At 45.9% G+C, this 24,454-nt stretch overlaps 2 protein-coding genes across 5 annotated transcripts; one reads left to right on the forward strand and one right to left on the reverse strand.

The window, feature by feature from the left end:
- Positions 1 to 1,236: 1,236 nt before the first annotated feature.
- Positions 1,237 to 11,784, reverse strand: CCDC116 (coiled-coil domain containing 116). 3 transcript variants are annotated; one of them, XM_081966401.1, is made up of 5 exons: positions 11,670 to 11,784; positions 8,181 to 8,296; positions 6,881 to 7,477; positions 4,669 to 5,346; positions 1,237 to 2,339 (listed from the first exon to the last, which is right to left on the reverse strand). In XM_081966401.1, exons 2-5 carry the CDS (start codon positions 8,238 to 8,240, stop codon positions 1,500 to 1,502), a joined length of 2,175 nt encoding a protein of 724 aa, XP_081822527.1. In that variant the 5' UTR covers positions 8,241 to 8,296; positions 11,670 to 11,784; the 3' UTR covers positions 1,237 to 1,499. The 3 variants fall into 3 exon arrangements, with proteins under 3 accessions (XP_081822527.1, XP_081822525.1, XP_081822526.1); XM_081966399.1 differs by lacking the exon at positions 11,670 to 11,784 and adding an exon at positions 9,934 to 10,010; XM_081966400.1 differs by lacking the exon at positions 11,670 to 11,784 and adding an exon at positions 9,638 to 9,885.
- YDJC (YdjC chitooligosaccharide deacetylase homolog) lies at positions 11,263 to 23,889 on the forward strand. Of its 2 annotated transcripts, none has more exons than XM_081966402.1 (6): positions 11,263 to 11,365; positions 15,184 to 15,362; positions 17,245 to 17,404; positions 18,878 to 18,977; positions 19,323 to 19,500; positions 20,886 to 23,889. In XM_081966402.1, the coding sequence occupies exons 2-6, from the start codon at positions 15,199 to 15,201 to the stop codon at positions 21,244 to 21,246; spliced, it is 963 nt and encodes a 320-aa protein (XP_081822528.1). In that variant the 5' UTR covers positions 11,263 to 11,365; positions 15,184 to 15,198; the 3' UTR covers positions 21,247 to 23,889. The 2 variants fall into 2 exon arrangements, with proteins under 2 accessions (XP_081822528.1, XP_081822529.1); XM_081966403.1 differs by lacking the exon at positions 11,263 to 11,365 and adding an exon at positions 11,904 to 11,971.
- Positions 23,890 to 24,454: the final 565 nt, after the last annotated feature.

A 24,454-nucleotide genomic window follows, 5' to 3' on the forward strand; every position in this document is an offset into this window, starting at 1 on the left:
TGCCAACACGGAGCACGTGCTCAGGCCCGCCCCCCGGCGACGCGACGCTGGGACGCTGATAGGCTCGAGGCGCGCGGCGGGGCGGCCAATCAGCTGCGGCGGCGTGGCGGACGGGAAAGGGGAGGGGCCGAGATGGGAAGGAAAGAGCGGGAAGGGCCGCAAGGTGGCAGCTGTGCACCGAAGAAGCCGCCGGTTCGAATCCCGCCTTCCGTCCCACGTGACTTAAAGGCTCTTATTTAAAATGCTTCCTCTTTGGGGGATTAAGTGTTCCTGCTATGGTGCTTAGTGACGGAGCCGATCGTTCTTAGGGTGTTATAAGATTAAAAACGGAGCTATTTCTTGGCGTATTAGGTCAACTGGCATGTCACTTTAATCTCTGGGTGAAAGAAAGAAAAAATAAAAAATAAGGAAGGAAGGAAGGAAAGAAGGGAGAGAAAAGAAAGAAGGGAAAAAGAGAAGAGAAAGAGAGAGAGAAAGGGAAGGAAAGGGAAGAAAGAGAGAAAAAGAAAGAGAAAGAAGGGGGGAAAGGAGAAAAAAGAAAGAAACAGAAAAAAGGAAAGAGGAAGAAGAAAGAAAGGAGAAAAACAAAAAAGAGAGGAGTAGAAAGAAAGAAGAAAGAAAGGGAAAAAAGAGGAGAAAAAAGAGAAAGAAATAGAAAGAAGAAAGAGAAAGGAAAGAGAAAGAAGAAAGAAGGGGAAAAACAAAGAAGAATAAAAAGAAAGAGAAAGAAGAAAGAAAGGCGGTAAAGAGGAAAAAAGGAAGAAAGAAGGAAAAAAGGGGAGAAAAAAAAGGAAGAGGAAGAAGAAAGAAAGAAAGAAAGAAAGAAAAAGAAAGAAAGGGGAAAAAGATAAGAAAAGAGAGGAGAAAAATGAAAGAAAGAAGACAACAGACCAAATACATGAATAGAGAACCAGTCTGGTTAAATTGGAGTTTTTGCACATTGTGTTTCTCTTCTCTGAGAAATTGATTTTTCCTATTTGGGAGGTGGCACGCCCTCTCTCTTTATATGACAAAGAGAGCAAACCCCACACCCTTTAGCACTGATAACGTTACCTAGTTGGGTCACGAAACGTCTGCAAGAAAACCACCAAGAAAACCTCAGAGAGCGCCAAGGACACCCCCCTCCCTCCCCCACCCCCCCGGTTCAAATATTCCCTTCTAAGGAGGCTTTCGTTAAATGGGTAAAACAAAGGATGGGATAGATGGGAAGCCAAGGGGGGTGGGAAAAAGGCTTTTTAATGTTTAAAAAAATGAAAAGGAGGCAAAACTCAAGACATCTCTGACCAGATTGTAAGAGAGGATCGATTCTGACGAATAAAACTCAACATTTCATGAATTAAAACAACAACAACAACTCAACATCGGAAAGTCCCAACAGGCTGGTCGTCTTGCGGATGAGACACCGGTTAGATTCGGTGGAGGGGAAGACACTGATCTGACGTTCAGAGGACCGTAGTAGACAAACGCATATGCTTTATTAACCAGACAGAAGCGGAGTTTCAGATTTTAGGAAGCACCGTCTTGCTCCCTTCTCCAGCCACGCTAGACCTCTGAGACACAGATTTCTTCCCCTGAGCTTCGGGACCCTGGCCGTTGGCATCCACCTCGGGTAACAAAACAGCAGCGGTAGCTTTCCGTGCAGACCACGAAGGCCTTGGCGTGCCCATCGACGAAGGCGTTTTCTCCAAATCCTGAATCCCCGATTTCTTAGGACTGTCTGCCATGATGGTGGAGACCTTGATGCTGGAAGGAGACACCTTCAAGCTTGGTGGTTGAGTGCCGTTATTCTCATCGCCCGAGGCCGGTTCGGCATCGGATGGGAACTGTGGAGGGACGATCACAAAAATTTCTGGTTCTCCCTGATCCGATAAGACTTTTTGGCCGCCATGGTCTCCAGCCCCCCTTGCACGGATCACTTTCCCTTTGGGCACATCTAACGGTTTTGTGAGCAAGCTCTTCTCCGTTTTCTTCTTCTCCCCAGCTCTCTTCATTTTCTTCTCTTCGCCTTTCTTCTTCTTCTTCTCCTGTTTGGGGACTTTGGGCTTGGGCGGCCGCTTCTTGTAGATCTCGTTGTAGACCTTGGTCCAGTCAATCTGAGAAGACAGACGTATCCCACTGCCCTTGACTTTCTTGTAGCCAAACATGATCTCCAAAAGGACCTTGGTGACCGGGACGGAGATAAAACCCAGCTTCTCAGAAAGCAGGGTTTCGTAATTGTACTTATACAAGATCAGCTTGGCGGCGTTTTCAATCAAGAAGTCGATGATGGATTGCTTCGGGACAGGTTTGCCCTGAAGGCGGGCCCGTTTGATGTCTTTTGGAGTGATGGCATGCCTCGTCTGGAGAAGTAGGAGAAATCAAGAACCAGGTTTTAAAGAAGTGATTGAGAAGAAGCTCTTAAAATGAAACTGGAAACAAATCAATACACCCGCGGACGAAACAATAATTAGAAAAGTACTCGAATGTGCAGAGATGGACAAAATGACCATGGAGGTAAAAGAAAGAGAAGAATCGGGTTATTATAAAATATGGAATAGCATGTATAAGTGGCTAGAAAACAAAAGCCAAAACAGGAAATAGGGCCTAGTTACATGCAGGATCGCATCCTGCCCCACACATCCCTACGACCAATCCGCTCTCACAGAGAGGGACTTCTCCGGGTGCCGACCGCCAAACAGTGTCGGGGGGCGACACCCAGGAGCAGAGCCTTCTCTGTGATGGGCCCAGCCCTGTGGAATGACCTCCCCCGGGACATCAGGATTACTTCCGATCTCCGCTCCTTCCGTGTACAACTGAAAACCCACCTCTTCCAACTATCTGGCCTGGCTCAACCGTAATCTTCCCGTACTCCTCCTGACTGTCTGTTTTTTAACATTTTGAATTTGGATTGTACATGGGGTTTTGTAATTAGGGTATTTTAATGGTTTTTAATTGTCTATGTATTGTATCTGTTAACCTCCTCCGAACATGTGTGTCTTTGTACTTATGTATGTCATGGATTTATGTAAATGTTATATGTTTTTTACTCCATTGTACGCCGCCCCGAGTCCTTTTCGGAAAGGGAGCGGCTAATAAATTTAAATTTAAATTATTAAAAATTATTATTTTTTTGCTTTTTCTAAACTAGTATTGAATAAAAATTAACCAAAGTTACTAATTACTATCAAACTTAAAAGTATTGACCATAATGTAAATATAATGGTGATATGAACAAATTGTTATTGTTAGAACTGTGAGTGCAACTTTTATTACACTATTACAGATGTTAAAAGCCGATAGGAAGGCAACGTAGAATAGAGAACTATAGAAGCTAAATATGTAAGCCGATACAGAAGGCTGTAAAACTATTTTATATTGTTATGTGTGTCTTGTTTTTTCCGTATTTGTTGTTCCCCACCCCCTGTTTTTAAAGGTAAAAATGTTTAATAAAACTATTATTTTTTTTAAAAAAATGAGAAGATCTTAAAAGAATATGCCAGAATATTAAAAGGCCCTTGGGGTAGTATTTTTAAACCCTTCCTTAGAATATATTTTATAGTCCCACGCTGACAATTTAAGACGGGGCATGTTCACAGATGCTTAATCCAATCCAGTTCAACCCATCCAATCCAATCCATTTGCTATCTAATCCAATCCAGTTGTAGGAGAAAAGGAGGCAGAACCTGGGGCGGAGTTAAAAGAGGCATTAGCCTACAATCCCTCTGTAGCCACCAACAAGCTGAAGTCCAACCTCTCTTGAATTCCATTGACCCTTAGTTGAAGTGTAGCAGCAATTGAGAAGGTTCTTGTGCATAGGCACGAGTAGCAAGGAATTAGTGTAAAAATAAATAAATCAGTATAATAAAGTGCAAGAAATCAGTACAAAATCACTTCGACCTTCAAGTGTGGACCTGATCTTTCATGCCTGACACCAATTGAACCAGCCCAGCCCAGCCCAGCACAATCCTATCCATTTGTTATGTAATCCAGAGTTTAGGTAAAGGTCCCCCTCGCACATATGCGCTTCTATTCTATTCTATTCCATTCCATTCCATTCCTTATTTTGCTCTTATTCTATTCTATTCTACCCCACTCCACTCCATTCTATTCCTTACTTTGCTCTATGCTATTCTATTCCTTATTCCTTTTCCTTCACCTTATTCTATTCTTTTGTATTCTATTCTATTCCTTATTCCTTATTCCTTCTCCTTCATTCTTCTCCTTCACCCTATTCTATTCTATTCTTTTCATTCTATTCTATTCTTTCTATTTTTTCTCTTCTCTTCTAATCCATTTCATTCCTTGTTTGACTCCTGTTCTGTTCTATTCTATTCTATTCTATTCTATTCCACTCCATTCTATTCCTTACTTTGCCCTATTCTATGCTATTCCTTATTCCTTTTCCTTCTAACTCATTCTTCTCCTTCACCTTATTCTATTCTTTTCTATTCTATTCCTTATTCCTTCTCCTTCATTCTTCTTCACCCTATTCTATTCTATTCTTTTCATTCTATTCTATTCTTTCTATTTTTTTCCCTATTCTATTCTAATCCATTCCATTCCTTGTTTTGCTCCTATTCTATTCTGTTCTACTCTACTCTACTCCACTCCATTCTATTCCTTACTTTGCTCTATTCTATTCTATTCTTTTTCTATTCCTATTCCTAATTCCTATTCCCCAGCAATTACCGATTTGGTTGTCTCCGTTTCCGCCTGGCTTGGCTCTTGGTTCTTCTTCTTTGATTTCGGGAGGGGAGGCGGCACGTATCTCGTCTTGGTCGGGGTTTCCTTTGTTTTGGAGAGCGGGGGCGGGACGTATTTGGGCTTGTGAGCGGCCTCCTCCGGCGTGCCGGGCTTCTGCTTGGATTTGGGGAGAGCAGGCTTCCCATCGTCAGAGATCGCTTTCTTCTTCTTCCCCTTGCAGATCCCATCTTCCAACATCTCGTCTTCACTTTCGTAACTTTCCGAGATGCTAGACTCCTCTTCTTCCTCCTCCGAATCCCAGGACGAAGGGTACCCGTGGTCATCCGACAGGTCAAGAAACGGGATTCCCCCCGTCATGGTGGCCTCCAGGATTTTGAGGACCGCTTGATTGATGACATCCTGGAGACCGGCCAAGACCTGGGTTTCTTCCAAGAAGGCGTGCAAATGCTCGTGACAGATATAATGCATGGGGGCACCATGGCGAACCGGCCGTTTCAAGACACTGGTGATCTCCTTGTGGAGCGACTCGAATGACAGCGAATCAGGAGGGAAGGATCTCTGGAACCTGGCAAAAAACTCCCTCCGGGGATGCTGGAACGACTTGGCCCAGATGTGCAAGTGTTGCTGTTGGAAGTAGCTTTCTCCCGACTTTTCGGAAAACGACTGTGATCATGGGAAGGAAGAACGAGAATGGGGAAAACAATCAGCGGAGGACAAATTCATCCCCAGAGTCCTTTGGGAGCAGGGGAGGAAGGAACAGGAAAGAGACAGAGCCTGTTTCATATACCGGTTCTGACCGAGGCTTCCCGAGAACCTGAAGCAAACTCCGACAAAAAAAACCCTTTTATTAATTGACTGTGAATTCTGTTCATTCACCTCCAGCAAAGTCTTTCGAGGGAGGATTTACAGTCACAGACCTTATTTGGCTTGGATAGCTGCCAGGCCGAGATCTGCAGAACTTGGCAAAGAGTCTCGGAGAGTCACAAACCAATTAAGCGAACTCATGGTCTCCTGCAACCTCCACTCCCCCTTCGCTCCTCTTTTATTTCCTCTGGGAGGGGCCATTCACCGTCCACCTGTGGCCTTACTCCCAAGTCGACCCCTGTTCTTTAGCTCTTCCCTTTGTCTGGCAACTCTGCACATGCGCACACTGGGAACAGGCTCCAGCTATTCTTCTGCCCCACTGATGTCTTACTCCGAAGGCAGCTGATAACTGGCGTACGGCCCTGGCCCCCTCTCTGCCTCCGACACAGAGCCCTCATCAGAGCCTTCCCCAGACTCCAGGACTGGCCCATGTTTCTCCCCAACTTCCCCACTGTCCGAATCTGCTGCCACTCCCCTGGACGCTGGCAGTCCACAACAGGTAGTCCTTAACTTATGACTGCAGTTGTGACCAAAACCTCTCTTGCTAAGCGAGGCAGTGAGCCATACCCCATTCTACGTCTTCATCCCATATTTCTCAACATTGTAAGTAGATCTTGACTTACAATCCTTCACTGATCGTTTGACATTAGAACAGCACTCAAAAACAGGGACTCATATCTGTTTCTCACACTTACGAACCACGAATGCTGCAACATTGGAAGTTTCTAAGAAGATGTTGGATAACCCTTTGTCTGAAGTGGTGTAGGGTTTCCGGCCTAAGCAGGGGGAAGGGAAGGGTGGGAAGATTCCTCAGAGACCATCTAGTCCAGCCCTTGCTGATGCAACATCTAACAACATCCCAGAGAGATGGACCTCCAGCTTACGTTTTAGCATTTCCAATGGAGTCCACCATTTTCTGAAGAGTCCCATTGCCAGACAACCCCTACAGTGAAGTTTCTAAGAAGATGTTGGATAACCCTTTGTCTGAAGTGGTGTAGGGTTTCCGGCCTAAGCAGGGGGTTGGACTAGAAGACCTCCAAGGTCCCTTCCAACTCTGCTATTCTGTATTTAAGTTCAAAAGAGAAGGACTAGGGTGTGACATGATAGTCGTCCAGTATTTGAGAGGCTGCCACAAAGAAGAGGGGGTCAAGTTATTCTTACTTCCATCTCTTTTATTCTATTCTTTTTAGTACCAAGGATTGAAAATTTGAGGCAAACATTCCTTTTCTGGCACAGGATTTCCCGTCCCCGTCCCCGTCCCCGTCCCCCAGGCAGATCCGAACCTCGGAACTTTGGGCCCAAAGATCTATCCTTACAAAGGACTTAGAAATACCTCAGCATGGATTCCTCCAGACAGATGCTGAGGAGCTTGCTTTCCAACTTTGGGGAGCCTGGAGACGTATTTATCCAAGAGGCAAATTTTGCCCCCCGTGTTCGAGGACGACGGGCTCATAAAGTGCTTCTCCTGGTCATCGTCCGAGCTGGACATGGTGGACATGGTGGTTGTGGTTTGGTATTTGATCTGGGAACACGTCGAACTGTAGGAATAAGACCACGTCTCGCTCTCCACGCTGGAGGAAGTTTCCTCCTGCAGGTCGAAGATGAATTCCCCGCTTTCGGACGTCACGTCGCGCAGCTTCTGGACGGCGTCTTCCACGATCTGCTGAAGGCTCTGCAGGACCTCCTCGTCAGCTAAGAAGTCCACGAATTCGGAAAACTCGGTGGCCAGATCGCTGGTCCTCTCGTTGGCGCTGCTGCCGCTGCTGCTTTGGTGGCGCTTCCGTTTCCCTTGGTCCCCCAGGGAGAAGCTGTTGAAGGAGGCGGTGGAAGTGGTTGGCGGTTCGGTTCGGTGCTGACAGCGCGACGGAGGCCGAATCAGGGTCCTCCAGTCGCAGGGACCTCTTCGTGGGCTATTGTGGGCACTGGAGTCCTACAAGAACGCAAACAAATGCATTTCCGCAATGTGAGATGTGGGTTTTTTTAAAAAAAAAATAAAGTTGTTATTATTATTATTTAAATACAAATAGTAATAACTTTATTTTTTAAAAAAACCCAGATCAGATCAGACTCAGACCAGGAAATGGAAGAGAAGAAAGTAAAAGAAAAACTGTTTCTGGAAAGGGATGTGAAGGGAAACCCTTGGTCCTTGTTGTGCCCTCCCAGCAGAGCTGGCAGAAGATTCGGACAGTCAGGAGGTTGGGGAGGAACCTGGGCCACTCCTGGAGTCTGGGGAAGGCTCTGATGAGGGCTCTGTGTCGGAGGCAGAGAGGGGGCTAGAGCCGTATGCCAGTTATCAGCTGCCTTCGGAGTCAGAGATCAGTGGGGCAGAAGAACAGCTGGAACCTGTTCCCAGTGTGCGCATGCGCAGAGTTGCCAGACAAAGGGAACAGGTAAAGAACAGAGATCGATTTGGGAGTAAAGTCACAGGTGGACGGTGAATGGACCCTCCCAGAGGAAATAAAAGAGGAGCGAAAGGGGAGTGGAGTTTGCAGGAGACCATTAGCTCGCTTCATTGGTTCGTGACTCTCCAAGACTCCTTGCCAAGTTTTGTCACTTAATAAAAGGGTTTTTTTTTGGTCAGGACAAGGAATTGCTTCATGGTTTGTGGAAGCCAAGGTCAGAACCTTCCTCACCTGAGGTCTTCTGAAACTCTCATCGTCGGCTAGATAGCCAGAATATCTGCGACCTTCCATAGTGCTGAAAGGACAGCTCCTTAAAATTCTTCACACCTTCTTCTTGCTTTTCCTGCCTACGGAAAAAGATAAATTTTTTTTTTACTGTAACCTCTCAGACAGCCCCATTTCAGCGCTGTGAAAATTCCTTAAATAGATTGTTTGGTCGATTAATTGGTGTTATTATTATTATTATTATTATTATTATTATTATTATTATTATTTTAATAAGAATTTCAAAAGTTGGGAGAGAGACTCTCGTGAGAAATATCAGTTCCACCATCCATGAATGGTTTTGCCCTCCAAAGAATTGGGAGCTGATGAAGGAATAAAATCTAAATAGAAACAGAAAAATATATCGTATTCTCTCCTCATTTTTCCTTCCTTCTTCTCATTTCCTTCCTTCTCATTTTGTCCTTCCTTCCTTCTCTCCTCATTTCTTCCTTTTTTCCTTCCTTTTCTCCTCTCCATATTTTTCTTCCTTCCTTCGCTCATCTCATTTTTTCCTTCCTTCCTTCTCTCCTTTCTTTTCCTTCCTTCCTTCCCTCTCTTTTTCCTTCCTTTTCTCCTCTCCTCCTTTTTTCCTTCCTTCTCTTCTCTCCACATTTTCTTTCCTTCCTTCCTTCCTTCCTTCCTTCCTTCCTTCCTTCCTTCCTTCCTTCCTTCCTTCCTTCCTTCCTCTCTTCTCATTTCCTTCCTTCCTTCTCTCCTCTCCTCATTTTTTCTTTCCTTCCTTCCTCTCCTTCTCTTCTTCTTTCCTCCCTCCCTCTGATTATCTCCAAAACAAAAGGCCAAAAGATGGAAAGAATGCCAGAAAACTATTGAAGTAGAAAATGAACCAAAAAATGGAAAAGTTTACACCACGCCAAACATCAACAGCTGAAGTATGTTTAACTGAAAAAACCACAACTAAGTTTGACTGACTAAACCACAACTGGTAGTGTTTACACAACATGCTAACACAGAAACCACGGTCTAATAAAGCCCAATCAACTGGCTTGGTATAAACACTTAAACCTGCAATGAAAATGGTTTCGGTTTTTTTTTTTCACTTCAACAAATCAGGCCACATCTGGAGCTGATAGACACACAATCCACTAAGCATCAAGCTAGTTTAATGTCTGACTACATCTCCGTAGTCATGTGGCCAGCATGACTCAATGCCAAAGGCACACAGAACGCTGTTACCGTCCCACCAAAGGTGGTTCCTATTTTTCTACTTGCTTTCGAATTGCTAGGTTGGCAGAAGCTGGGAGAAGTAACTGGAGCTCACTCCGTTACACGGCGCTAGGGATTCGAACTGCCGAACTGCTGACCTTTCTGATCGACAAGCTCAACGTCATAACCACTGAGCCAGCGGTGACATGCCATATGTTAAATCAATTAATCCCCCTTTTGAAAACCCTGTATATCCTTACAATGGCCTTAATGACAGTTAATTTGAGAATTAAAGAACAGGAGGGTTTTTTAATCTCTGGACAACTTAGCCAGGTCTCCGTCTTGTTGAAGAATGGTTCAAAAGGTCACCAAGCTGAGAAGTCAGTCCAGACGTCCAGCTCCAGAGATGAGACTGAGAGTTACTTGCGGCTTGAAAGAAGAAAAGAAGAGGAAGAAGAAGAAGGGAGGAAAAGAACCTGCTTCTCCTTTATTACATCAGCAGTTCTACTGCCACAATTCCATCCATTTGCATAAAAGATGTTGTTGACACTGAAACCTGTACACAAGGCATCGCAATCCAGAATCCTGGCTTGTGAGTTTTCATTCCAAAGCTCCAACTTTCCTTGTTCTGACCTCAGCTTCCGAAAAGAATGAAGCCGACTCTTCGTCCCAATAAAACCCCTTTTAATTAGGCGAAAGGGAATTCCTCTGCAGCAAAGTCCCGGCCAACTGTCTTTCAAGAGATTTCACAACCACAGATCTTTATCAGGCTTGGAGAGCTGCCAGGCCGATATCTTCCAAACGCCACGCTGTAGCAGCAATTCCTTGGCAAGAAGTTAGGAACAGATCTTCACCCTAATGGATTGAACTAATTGTCTCCTGCAAACTCCACTCCCCAGTCGCTCCTCTTTTATTTCCTCTGGGAGGGGCCATTCATCGTCCACCTGTGGCCTTACTCCCAAGTCGACCCTTGTTCCTTAGCTGTTCCCTTCGTCTGGCAGCTCTGCGCATGCGCACACTGGGAACAGGCTCCAGCTGTTCGTCTGCCTCACTGATGTCTTACTCCGAAGGCAGCTGATAACTGTCAGACGGTCCTGGTCCCCCTCTCTGCCTCCGACACAGAGCCCTCATCAGAGCCTTCCCCAGACTCCAGGACTGGCCCATCTTCCTCCCCAACCTCCTCACTGTCTGAATCTGCTGCCAGCTCTGCTGGCCGCTGGCAGGCCACAACATTCCTCTTCGATCTCTCAACGATTGAATGGACTTTAATTCTTTAACGGAGAGTGGCATCTGGGGACAACAAAGCTGGTATCATAAGGATGCCAATGGCAAATTGTTGGGGGAATTGTTTAAAATGTTTTTTTTTAAAGATTGTTTTGAACTTCGATTGCAGCATTAACCCATGGCATTATTTCCAAGGCAGATTGCCATGCGGTCATGTCATTGGTACAATGTGATGTTACCTAGTTGGGCCACGAAACGTCTGCAAGAAACCAACCAAGTGCAGAGAGCACCAAGGACCCCTCATTTCAACCCTGAACTACAAATATTCTCCTCTATTTGAATGAATGGATGAATGGATGAATGAATGAATGAATGGATGAATCAATCAATCAATCAATCAATAAATCACGTCATCCCGTAGCTCCAACCCACTGTAGCTCCAGTCCAAAGCTATAAGTCTCAGCAGCCTCCACCCAGCGTGGCCCAAGGCGAGGAATGCTGGGAACTGTAGTTCAGTGAGTATCCTCTGCGTGGTGGTGGCGGGGGGGCGGCGGTAGTTGGAGGCGCTGAATCAGAAGCCGGGCTCCTCCTGCGCTTCCTTTCCGCTGCCTCCTGCAGTTCCGTTCGACGGCCACCAGAGGGCTCCCCCGCGCCTTTGCCAGCTGGCTTTCGCTTTTTTTTTCCCCCCGGGGCTGAGCCGGGAAGCCACTTCGGGCATGGAATCTGCTGCAGCCGCGGCGGGCGCTGCTGCCCCTTCGCCATGGGTGAGTGTGCCAGGGTCCCTTCCCTCACCCCTTCTTTTTTTTTTGCAACCGGGAGAAGCCATTGCACGGCCGGCCCTGTGCAAATCTTGAAGCAGAGCGGCTCTCCTCCCCTCTGGAATCTGTGCCCGGCCGGGGCATCGAACCTGAATTCTAGGGAAAAGTGGTAAGGGAGTGGGGTGGGAGTAGAAGAAGGAAACGAGGAGGGGGACAGCAAGCTGCGATCCGATCCTGGGAACAGCGGCTAGCAGGGACCGGATAGATGCCCCCTGTTCACTCCCCCCCCCCAAGGAAGCCGTGTGCCCACCGGTGCCAACGGTGGCATGGTACCGCCCGCGCGGGGTTGCAATCCCCGATCGACCCCCTTTAAAAAGCTTGCCCGCCCTGCTCTCCCGGCCGGCCGGCTCGGATGCCCTCCTTCCTTCCGTGCCAAAGCGGATGTCGGCACATCTGGAAGGGATGCCACGCCGTTTGCTCCGGCTTCGCTTCGGAGGCCGGGCCGGAAGGGGTGGCATCCTGGCAAACCGGTTTCGGAATCGGAGTGGTTTGGGAGCAGCTCTGCCGGGAATTTTGGGGGAGGTCGGGAGAGAGAGGAATATGCTGGGCTGGGTAAGAGGCAGTTGCTTTGGGATGGGGATGAGGAAGAGGCTTGAGCTGGGCTGGATGACCTCGAAGGTCCCTTCCTTGCCAGTCTTTAATTCTAGGGACGATGCCAGAGAGGAGTATTGGCATAGGAAGCAGAGGATCCAGTGGGAAAGGTGGGTCTGTTTCCCCAGATGCTAGCAAGTCAGAATAGAATAGAATAGAGTTGGAAGGGACCTTGGAGGTCTTCTAGTCCAACCCCCTGCTTAGGTAGGAAACCCTACATCTCTTCAGACAAATGGCTTTCCAACATCTTCTTAAAAACGTCCAGTGTTGTAGCATTCACAACTTCTGGAGGCAAGTTGTTCCACTGATTAATTGTTCTCACTGTCAGGAAATGTAATGTGATGCTTTATTCTGATTTTCTGTTGAAATCAATTCAGAATATTATTGGAACACTTTCCGGGGACTTTTACAGATTCTTTTAAGGTGTGGCAGTGAAACATTTCCATTTTAAGGAGCAAAGAGGTGGTGTTGAAAAGGACTCTTTTCATCAAACCTTCTTGAAAAAGGCGTAAATGATATATTGATATTATATCAGTGATCAACGTCACTGGATTGCAATGGATTTTATGAGTTTTTTTAAAAAATGCTCCATTGACCTCTTTTTGGCTTTTGGACATGGTGGCGCAATGGCTGAGACGCTGAGCTTGTCGATCAGAAAAGTCGGCAGTTTGGCAGTTCGAATCCCTAGCGCCGCGTAATGGAGTGAGCTCCCGTTACTTGTCCCAGCTTCTGCCAACCTAGCAGTTGGAAAGCACGTTAAAAAATGCAAGTAGAAAAATAGGAACCACCTTTGGTGGGAAGGGGACAGCGTTCCGTGCGTCTTCGGCGTTGAGTCAGGCCAGCCACATGACCACGGACAGTGCTGGTGGCTCTTTGGCTTTGAAACGGAGATGAGCACCGCCCCCTAGAGTCGGGAACTACTAGCATAGAGGTGAAAGTGGAACCTTTACCTTAAGTATAAGCTGCCACTATATTTATGCAGGCCAATATTTCACCAACTATATTCTGGTTTCAAAAAAGCTTTCAAAAAATTGTGTATAATTTATCTTAGCTATATTCAGTTTAACAAAATACAGTTTGTCCTGGGCAAAAAAGAAAATTAAACCTATAATCTTGTGTTGGCTTGCAACCAGCCCAGGGGGGAACAGGAGTTCTTGCCCAAGTGTCCAATGTTGCACCATATCTGGATTTTTAGCTTCTTACTTCCTGATAGTGTCCGGATAACTTAGCAAACAAAGCAAAACCAGTAACTGCAGACAGTCTAATCTTGACTCTGGAAGGCAAAGGCACCTGGTCAGTTTTTCCTAGGGAAAATTCCCTGGAAAAAAAATTGGGCTGGTTGAATTGCATTTTTCTCAAATCGGCATTCTGGCTTTTACCAAAGACCAAACTTGAGAAATAAAACCTGTGAGTATGGCTTTACTTCATCTATTGTAGGAAAGGAGACGCATGAGGCCAAAATCAGGAAATGCACTTTTAAAAAATAATAATCGAATATTAGCTCTTGAATTCATGATCTCCGATGAAGCCACCTGTAGCTCTGGAGAGCGGTTTGCTTTGGAATGAAATGTGGTTAGTGGGAAGAACCAATATTCTTTTTTTTGGTTTAAATCAGATCTTCTAATTGTGAAATAAAACAGGAGGGAGATGATGAAGGATTAAAATGTTTTGAAAGGCAGAGGAGGGGAAATAGGTTGATAAAGGATTTTTCCACGGCTCAAAATCCCAGCTAAATTTCAGAATCCTTTCTGGTTAAAAATAACAGAGTTGGATGGGACCTTGTAGGTCATCTAGTCCAACCCCTTCCCCGCCTCGGGGAATGCATCGAGCCCCTGAACATTTGTGCTCCAAGAATGCACACTTGGGACTTGGGGGCTCGTCCCTTGGCAGAGGGACCTCCGAAAAAGCAAATGTTTGGCCTGAATTGGATCCTGTACGCCCCCGTCTCTCCAGTAAATTTAAACTCGACTTCAAAGAAAGAGAGAGAGAGAATGAGAGAGACAGACAGACAGAGAAAGATAGAGAGAAAGAGAGATAGAGAGAGTGAGAGAGCAAAAGACAGAGAGAGTGAAAGAGCAAAAGAGAGAGAGACAGAAAGAGATGTCATTTTTTTTAGAGATTAACAGAGTTGGAGGGACCTTGTAGGTCATCTAGTCCAACCCCCGCCCAAGCAGGAGACCTTACACCATTTCTGACAGACAGCAGTCCAGTCTCTTCTTGAAAGCTCCCAGTGGTGAAGCTCCCACAACTTCCCAAGGCCACTTCTGTTCCACTGGAACAAGAAAGAGATAGTCATAAATATCTATCAAGATCTCTTGCTTGAACAGAGGATGTGAGGTTTGGACTAGAAGACCTCCAAGGCCCCTCTTCCAGCTCTGTTCTGAATTGAAATTGAGGCCCGTGGCCTCATAATTTCCAAATTTTAATAAAAAACCACGTTTTTTTTTTAAACCAACCAACCAACCCGGCGTTACAATTCCCCACCTCTGCCCTTTTAATTGAAATGTGTTGAGCGGTGGCTCAGTTTTAGCCCCACTTTCTCCAGTGCCCGTTCACTGCTCCACAAATTGTACCGGATCATTCCCCATGTCGACCCCCCCCCTTTCGCCGAAAATAAAACCTCCCCAGATAATAAACCTAATCGGGGCTTTTGAGCGCAAGCGCTAAAATAAGCCCTCCCTGAAAATATGGCAACACGGCAGCAGCCGTGAGTTGGCCACACTTGCCGCCTCAAAAATAAGAAGACCTCCCCGAAAATAAGGCCTAGCGCTTATTTCGGGGGGGGGCTCAAAAGAAAATAAGAGCCTGTCTTAATTTCGGGGAAACACGGGGAGTATTTTTAAAAAACCAGCCAGCTCAAACTCAACTACTGTGCCTTTTTCCTCCCTCGCCCAGAAAGCTGAGTTTAGCTAATCCTCTTAGTTACGTTGTCTTTGGCGGGACTTGCTTTCTACACACTCCCTCCCAAGAGCGAGATTAACGGCTGTCGTGGCGCAGCGAGAAAAAGACACGTCTTAAAATTGTGCTTCCTTGCGACATGGCGGCGGTTATCCACGGCTGTGGCTGATGGGTGCTTGGCTTCGTCCCTTCCTTCTCTGCTCCTGTCTTGGGGAGAGGAAGAGACTAAAGGGCTAACGCGCGGACTTTTGTCTTCTAACTTTGGCGCTTCGCAGGGTTGACGCCTAAGTATGCCCCAAGCCACGGTGAAGCTGATCGTAACCGGGGATGATTTCGGCTATTGCCCGCGGAGGAATCATGGCATCGTGGAGTGCTTCCTGGCCGGGGCCATCTCCAACGTTTCGCTTCTGGTTAACGGGAGTGCCGTGTCCGACGCCGTCCAGCTGGCCAAGAAGTGAGTCTCTCCTTGTAGTTTTTCTTTTATATTTCACGGGCCTCAACCCATCGGGGTTTTAAACCTTAAAAATGGGTCCTCGACTTACGACGCTTCTGTTCAAAATGATGACAGCACTGAAAAAAAGTGACTTAGGATTTGTTTTTTTTTCACACGGGTGATTCATTTAGTGACCGGTGTTTCTGGAGCAGCAGCTTTGAGCATTGCTCTCCTTTTTACTCTCTATTTTTATCCTTTAAAAAAACAACACTCTTTCTACTTTTAGAAGAAAGAATAGAATAGGTAGAATCGGTGTCCAATGACAGCATCCCTCTGTTAATAAGTAAATCCTTTGGTGTTTAATTAAGTGATTATCTAACTTATCCTGGCCTACTTCTGTTCCCATTATCGCAGCCAATTTAAGATGGTTTATTTTGTTGTGCTGACTCTTAACAAACCTGTGAGATTCTTCCTGATTCAGCCTGAGATTTCTCTTCTTCCCTCGTTACTAATTTATTCCACATTTACGCTCTTACATGCTTCCTTGGGGGACTCATTATTACATACACAACAGTGTAAAATCGCACAGCGATTTCGGTCAGCAGAGGAAAAAGGATGCCATGCTAGGAGGAGACTCTATGGTGGGGGAACTGGACTTCCGGTCGGTTACAGAACTGAACGGTGGGCTTCCGGTTAGGACCGTTGTGGCTCTTTTTGAGTGTTTTAAGGTTGCCGACCCCTGGCCTAGCACGTTGTAATGTATCGGCGGAGTATACAACTTACAGCCACAAACGAGCCCAAGATTTATATTGCTAAGTGAGAAATTCGTTAAGTGGATTTTACCGAATTTTCTTGCCGCATTTTTTTAAGGGAATCCCTGTCCTTGTGAAATTAGTAACACGGTTGTTAAGCGAATCCGGTCTCCCCCCCCCCCCCAATTGGCTGTTTGTCAGAAGGTGGGTGGGATGCTAGAATAGTCAGATTTACGCGCTGGCTGCCCAGTGCCCCAATTTTGATCCTGTGACCCAGTTATAATTTTATGCTTATCCTTTCCTATTCCCTTTTGTTCATTATCACGTCCTAGCTATTTTTCTCTCTATATATATATCTCATTCTTGAACATATACTTACTGTATTTTTTGGAGTATAAGACGCATCTTTTCCCCACTAAAAGAGGGTGAAAATTTGGGTGTGTCTTATATACCGAATGTAGCCCCGCCCACCCACCGGCCCCCACCCTTTGGCCTCTGCCTCCCAGCAATTTACCTCCTTGCAGAAAACGAGGAAAATGGGGCTTGCGGAGGCTGCAATAGGCTATAGCAATCCCTGCAGCCTGAAACAGCTGATGATCGGGAGACCCACTGTGAAAGTGAAAGTGAAACTTGCTGTTTGCTCCAACAGGCAAATTGCTGGGAGGCAGAGGCAGGTTTTTTTTTTAATCAGGCTGTTTGCTGCTCCTTGATAACTATAAATGCCTATAGAAGGTTCAAATTATTAGACTTATTTTTTTAAAGGCTGCTTTATTATTGTTCTAGGCGGTTTAACGAAACGAAGAAGCATTTTTAAAATAAATGCTTGAACTGAAGTGCTATTGTATCTTCTTTGAAATAGCAGAGAATAACGTATACTTCCAGAAAGCCACATCAATTTTAACAGCATCTGTACAAGTATAGCCTGAAATGTAACACCACAAACAGCGTATATCGTCTGTACCGTTTGCTGTTTGCTGCAAGGAGGCAAATTGCTGGGAGGCAGAGGGAGATTTTCCCCCCTTGTTTTCCTCCCCAAAAGCTGGGTGCGTCTTATACTTGGGAGCGTCTTATCGTCTGAAAAATACGGTGTATATTAATACTTGCTTTTTGAGGGTTTTTTCAAATGTTTTCCCCTCCTCTCCTCTCTGTAGACATTGCATTCCAATAGGGCTCCATGCCAACCTTTCTGAGGGGACCCCGGTTTGCCCAGCGCTGAAGAAAAAGTCCACGCTCCTCAACCCAGAAGGGTTTTTCCATGGAAAGATGGGGATTCGGATGTCTTTAAACCAAGGGCTTCTTAACATGGCGGAGGTGAGGAGGAGCCAAGCAAACACACACACACACACACCGTCTACTCTTTGGAAAGGTGGTTGAGATACGTGGTGAAGGATGCCCACGTCGTGCCAGGCAACTCAAATGGGTTGACTTGGGTCTTCCTTCTCGGTGAAGGTCGAATCCATCAAGGGAGACGTTTCTCTCCTTTTCTTTCTTTTTTTGCCAATTTTGTTTTATTCTCTTACATACCATTTTAACACGATTGTTTTTCTTCTTTACATTTGCCATTCTTATACATTTGTTATTTCATTTAATGGGTTATAATATAGTTTGGATTGCTTTATTTGCCCATCCCTTCCACCTGTTGTAACACCACTTTATTTTCCCTTTCTTTTCTCCCTCCCTCTCTTCTCTACTTCCTTCCTTCCTCCTCTCCTTCCTTCTTTCCTTACCTCTCTTCTCTTCTTCCTACCTTCTCTTTCTCTCCCTTCCATCCTCCTCTCCTTGCCTCTTTCTTATTTCCGCCGTCTTCCTTTCATTCTCTCTTCCTCTCTCCCTTTCTTTTTCTATTGTTGTAGGTGAATCTTTCAAATCTCAGTTTATGTTTCCTTGGGATGGTATTTCTGCAAACCCAAATATAATTTGGTATCATTTCTTATTCCCTTACTTTCGCTCATCTAACCTAACTATATATTTTCCCCCTGTATATCTCGCTCTTGAATATATACTTGTATATTTAATATTTTCTTTTCTGTTTCCCCCTTCTTCCCCTCCTTTTCCATTTAATAGGGCATTGTCTGGGTTCAGAACCGAGAGAGAACATTTCTAATGTGTCGCAGGTTTCTGTTTTCCTGAATTGTACAAAGCTTGTCTTGGAGCTCACATAACCATTTGTGCATTTTCTGCTAAAAGAAGGGCAGGAAATAACACAACTCTTTGGGATTAGCTTTGTTTGGGGAGAATTTCAGAGCTTTTTTTAGCACAGGGTTGATATGAGGGGTCCTTGGTGCTCTCTCAGCCGGTGGCTTCCTTGCAGACGTTTCATTACCCTACTAGGTAACATCATCAGTGCTAGAAGGGTTCGTGGAGAGGAGGAGGACTGTAGGACCTTTGGTGACCTCTGAGCTTGGTTATTTTCTTGCAGACGTTTCATCACCAAACTAGGTTATATCATCAGTGTTAAGAGAGAGTTGGGTGAGAGAAGGAGGAGGAGGAAGACAGGACTGTAGGATCTTTGGTTGCTCTGCTTATTTTCTTGCAGACGTTCCATTACTCAAAGAAGGTAACAGCCCTGATGGTGCTACCTAGTTGGGTAATGAAACGTCTGCAAGAAACCAACCAAGCTCAGAGACCATCAAGGACCCTTTCATTTCGGAGTGATAAAGATGTCCCTTGGAAGGCTTACTTGCGCCCAATTTGCTTTGTAAGGCTTCACCTAACGATTCCACTTTCGTAAGCGAGAATATCCATGCAACCAATGTACACCGTCTCCTGCTTTTTGGCACTTAGGTGAAGCAGGAATTAATAGCGCAAGTGGAGCTGTTCCGGGAACTGATGGGCCGCTTACCTCATCACATGGACGGACACCAACACGTCCATGTTCTCCCAGGTAAGTAGGATCTGCGGGGTTCCGAATCCCGTCGCAACCGGTATGCTGTGCATGGGACCAGGCGTTGTAGTTGGAGACGCGCAGCTGCTCGGTGGAGCGTGCACAAATTGGCTCGTTTGCGTCAAAAAACGGTAAGGAACCAAGCCATCATTCCGGTATGGTAGCTGCTGCTCTCAGCTGCCGCCAGTATGGCTGTACTGGTGGTCGTACCGGTCGCTGTACCTACCACTGATCTGTGTTGATCGATCCACCGTCTCCCTTCTGCTCCTCAAAACATTTCGACCCTGGCATTTCCCTGGAATTGGATCTCCTTACCATGCTCTTCCTCTTCGGTTACTCTTCCAGAGATCAGGCACGTATTCGCGGAGGTGTTGGAAGACTACGGGATCACATACACACGAATTCCTATTGAACCGGATCTCCCGCGCTGTGGTTGGATAGAGTCAACGTTGATGGATTTCTACTTGGGAGTGGAGAAGGATTCGCTGGACACCATAGAGGTCTTTCAAAAGCATGGGATAAGGTGGGGGCATCTATAAGAATAGAATGAATGTGCTGGGGGGAGGAGACGGGACCTGGGAGGTCTTCTAGTCCAGCCCCCTGCACAAGCAGGAGAACCTATACTACTTCAGATAAGTGACTGTCTGGAACTGTCTCCATCTCCATAGAAGACTTCCATGGAAACTTCCATGGAAGTTTCAAGCACGGAAGGAAGGGACTTATGACCAATTCTTGCTCTTACGACCGTCACAGTATCACCGTGGTTACGTGATCCGAGCCCTTGTAACTGTAAATGGTCGCTAAACGGATGATTTCTAAGAGAAGGGACATATTATTAAGACAGGCAAGCAGAGGATGTCTTATACAGACAGCCCTCGATTTATGACCAAAACGGACTCCACAATTTCTGTCGCTAAGCGAGGCACCTGTCAAGAGAGTTTTGCCCCATTTTACCACCTTCCTTGCCGGGGTTGTTAAGTGAATCGGTGCAGCTGTTAAGTTACGAGCCGCGGTGGCTCAGTGGTTAGCGTGCAGTCTTGCAGGGCAACCTCTGCTGGCTGCCTGCAATTTGGCAGTTCGAATCTCACCAGGCTCAAAGTTGACTCAGCCTTCCGTCCTTCCGAGGGGGGGTAAAACGAGGACCCAGATTGTTGGGAGGCAAGAGGCTGACTCTGTAAACCGCTTAGAGAGGGGCTGTAAAAGGACTATGAAGCGGTATAGGAGTCCTAAAGTGCTACGGCCATTAGGAACACGGGCACTAAGTGGGCGTGGCTTCCCCATGTTGTCAGAAGGTTGCAAAAGGGAGATCACACGACGCCGGGGCACTGCAACTGTCACAAATACGAGTCAATTGCCAAGCATCTGAATTGTGACCATGGAGATGCTGCAATTGGTCGTAAGAGCGAAAAAGTGTCATTTTTTCAATACAAAACAATAGCAGAGTTGGAAGGGACCTTGGAGGTCTTCTAGTCCACCCCCCTGCCTAGGCAGGAAACCCTATATCGTTTCAGACAAATGGCTCTCCAACACTTCTTAAAGACTTCCATTGTTGGAGCATTCACAACTTCTGGAGGCAAGCTGTTCCACTGATTAATTGTTCTCACTGTCAGGAAATTTCTCCTCAGTTCTGACTTGCTTCTCTCCTTGATTAGTTTCCACCCATTGCTTCTTGTCCTGCCCTCAGGTGCCTTGGAGAATAGCTTGACTCCCTCTTCTTTGTGGCAGCTCCTGAGATATTGGAAGACTGCTATCATGTCTCCCCTAGTCCTTCTTTCTCTTAAGCTAAACATACCCAGTTCCTGCAACCGTTCTTCCTATGTTTCAATGTTGTTGTAATCTGGAACGGTCAACTAAATAAGTCGAGGGCTAGCTGTCTTTCTGAAATTGAAGAAACTTTTTGTCTTCCAGGTGGCCAGATATATATATCGGCCTTAGCACCATGGGGAAAAATATGTCCACCAAAAGTGTCTTAGATGCTATCGATAACGCCACCACAGCTCATTTGGCCAAAGAGGACTCGACATCTCCTCCTCCGCCGTCTTCATTCTTATGCCCCGGTCAAGGACTCCGGACGGTGACCCTCGAACTCATGACCCACCCAGGCTACCCCAGCATCCCACCTACTGGAGGTTGCGGAGAAGGTCCGGATGACTTTTCCCAGTCATGGGAACGCCTACATGAGCTGGAGACTTTGAAGGATCCGGAGCTCCAGAAACAATACAAGATCAGGAATATTCGGCTGTGCGCGTTCAAAGATCTCGCCGTCTGACTCTCCAAGAAGGACGTTCCCCGGTTTTTTAACAATTGGTTTAAAGATGAAGATGGCTGGATCAGGGATGGTTCCAGATGGGAGCCCGAAGACATCTGGGGAATTAATTTTTTTGGGGGGGCACTCTCTGCAGGCGGATATGGCTCCTCCTCCCATTTTTAAATGTTGTCTTTTTTAGTTTGGCAACGGGAGAAACGAAAAACAAAAATGGGAGAAGGAACTTTGGACCGCGATTGGTCTTCGCTCAAAGAGCCGAGTTGGGTTTCCAAAGCTGATGGTCGTAGGATCATGGCAGTTGAATTGGGAGCCATTGCTCGGCGTTGGCTTGATAGAAAACACCAGCATAGACCTGAAGTGTTAGGGGCTGGGATGGCGAATCTATGGCACGTCGCCAGCTGCTCTTCGGGTTTTCCAGCCAGCTTTCTTTGCGGGCACCAAAGCCCCGGAAAATGGCCCCAAAACAGGGCAGCTTTTCGGGCCGTTTTCAGGGCGCTTTTCGGACCATTTTTCATGCCAGCCAGCTGGTCTTGAAAAAACAAACAGCCAAAAAAAAACAAAACAACCCATGCTGTTTTCTGGGCTGTTTTGGAGCTGTTCTTTCGGCCAGAAAACAGCCTAAAAATGGCCTGGAAAAGCCCCCCAAAATAGCAAAAAAACACCCCAAAAACAGGCATGGCCGTGCCGGCCAGCTGATCTTCGAGTTTCCGGCACTCTCACATGTTCCGGTTGGGAAAAGTTTTCCATCATTGTGTTACGGTATACCAAGAAGGTTGAAAATATTGGCAACTCAGGGTTGAAATGAGGGGCCCTCGTTGCTCTCTGAGCGTGGCGGTTTCCTTGCAGACGTTTCGTGACCAAACTAGGTAACATCATCAGTGATATGACCCTAAGTTTTTAATGCCGGATGCCAACTTTGTGGCCTGTTCCCACAAATCGCGACTAAAACACGCCAAGGTTCGGCACACTGCAAGAACCCAGACACAATAGAAACTCAGGTCTCTATTTCCGCATTATATTATGGGATGGAAAGGCATTCGGAAGGATCCAATGTTGTTTTAGGTTGTGCTGGCTTAGTAAGGCGGTGATTTTTTTTTTCCTTTTTAAGTATTAGTAAAAACAAAAAAACAAACACATCCCAACTGTTTGAATAGCAAGTAGAACAGGTTGAATCAAGAATATCACGATCTGCGAGACTGAAATCAAAAATGTTAGAAAAGCTTGTTAGAAGGAAGAGGTGGGGGGGGGGGAGGGAAGAGTTTGCTGCGTTCCAAGTATTTTTTCCCCCCGCTACCTTTAGGAAGGTAGTTTTAATCTCAAAAAAGTAAACAAAAGCAAACAGTTTTGTTTAGGTAAGGACTCTCAGGCTTGAAAAATAAAACTTTGCATTCGGCAATCAAACACTCCCCCATTATTATTATTATTTTATTTTTTTTACACACGCTCAGTTGTTTTGTGCAAACTGCTTGCACCGAGGATCGCCTTTGAAGGTGTTTTTCCCCATCGGTGAATTTCCTGTTTTAAAAGATGAAACTTTCTCTGGAATTGCACACGATGGTCCTGAGCCTATCCGTGAGCCAGTAGGTATATCCATACTGTATTTTTCGGAGAATAAGACCCACTTTCCCCTCCCCTCTTCCTTAAAAGAGGGTGAAAGTTTGAGTGCATCTGGAACAGCTGATTGGGGGTATTCCGGCACTCCCATCCATCCCGCCAATCAGCTGCTCAGGTTGAATAATGTTCTGAAGCTGACCTGGCTGTTTGCTATTTGCTGCAAGGAGGCGTCAAGAGTTTGCGGCAGCAATCCCATTCAGAAAGCACACACAAGTCACTGATTTGGCAGGATTCAATAACTTCTCTTTATATGTAACACATGAAGTAAATAGACACTACCAAAAGCAGGTTTGCCAACGCGGTAGTTCAGCAGAGAAGTTTCACTTTCAGTTTTAGTTTCAGGTATCAGCACAGCATGCAGCTTTAGTACAGAAGAAGCCACGCCCTGGCTCCTTGCTCCCTCCTTCCTTCCTGCTCACACGGCAAGCACTGTTGGTTTCCAAACAGCCCTCAACTCTCTCACACGCTGACAGGACGCCAGACAGGTGAATACCATGGATGCTGCGTTTAGGGACTGATTGAAGTTACAACCGCACTGAAAAAAGGGACTTGCAACCGGTCCTCGTACTTACGGCCATTGCACCAGACAGGTGATCCGGTGCTTAGCAACCAGCATACAAGAGTTATAATGTCCTGGGATCATTTGATCCTAATTCGCGACCTTCCCCAACAAGCAAAGTCAATGGGGAATCCGGATTCGCTTAATGACCATGTGATTAAGAAGTGCATGCGATTCACTTAACCACCATGGCAAAAAAAAAGAAGAGGTAAAACGAGGTGAGATTCACTTAAGAACCGCTTTGCTAAGCCGTGGAAATTCTGGTCGTAAGTTGAGAATGATCTGTAGTAGGTCTCTTAACATAATATTTATACTTTTGAGAAATTAACATTCCTTTGGCTGATTGTCTAAACCTTCGAATCAATTCTGTGACTCTTTCAATTCCTACGAGTTTCCTCTGTTGACACTGAATTATTATTTATTCTTGTATTACTCTGGGACTAATGACAAATTAAACTAGATTTTTTTAAAAATAAAAATCGCCCTCTTTTCTATGGATAAGTAATTGCCTACTAATTAGCTCTGTGTTTGGGTTAGGAACAGCTTGGAAAACTGAAAATTGAGTTTCTTCCAGTCATTCCCCCTCTCCCTGGCATGGTACTGGTCGAAAGTAAAATACTTGAAAGGGGCATTAACAGCGATGGCAGAATGGGCCAGCATTTAGCCATGTTTTAAATGGATGAAAGAAATATGTACTCCTCCTTTTTGGTTACCTTTTGTATTCTATCAACCTATTTTGGGAAGTTTGTTCTTATATAATAGAAATGCAGGGAGAATTTGCTGGGCATTTTAACTAGCTCCACTTAGATTACCGTGTTTCCCCGAATATAAGACATGATCTTATTTTTTTTACCCCTCCCCCCCAAAAAATTAGCGCTTGACCTTATTTTCGGGGAGATCTTATTATTTTTGAGGTGCAGGTTGCCTGTTAACCTCGGTTCGCAGATCAGCTGATCCAGAGGGGGGCGGGAGTTTTGTCTTTCTGCCACACTCTTGCCAATTCTAGCGTCTCTTGGCGGCCGCCACTAAGAGGAGCGC

Source organism: Natrix helvetica, assembly GCF_964273705.1.
Source record: "Natrix helvetica genome assembly, chromosome: 14".
Taxonomy (NCBI): domain Eukaryota; kingdom Metazoa; phylum Chordata; class Lepidosauria; order Squamata; family Natricidae; genus Natrix; species Natrix helvetica.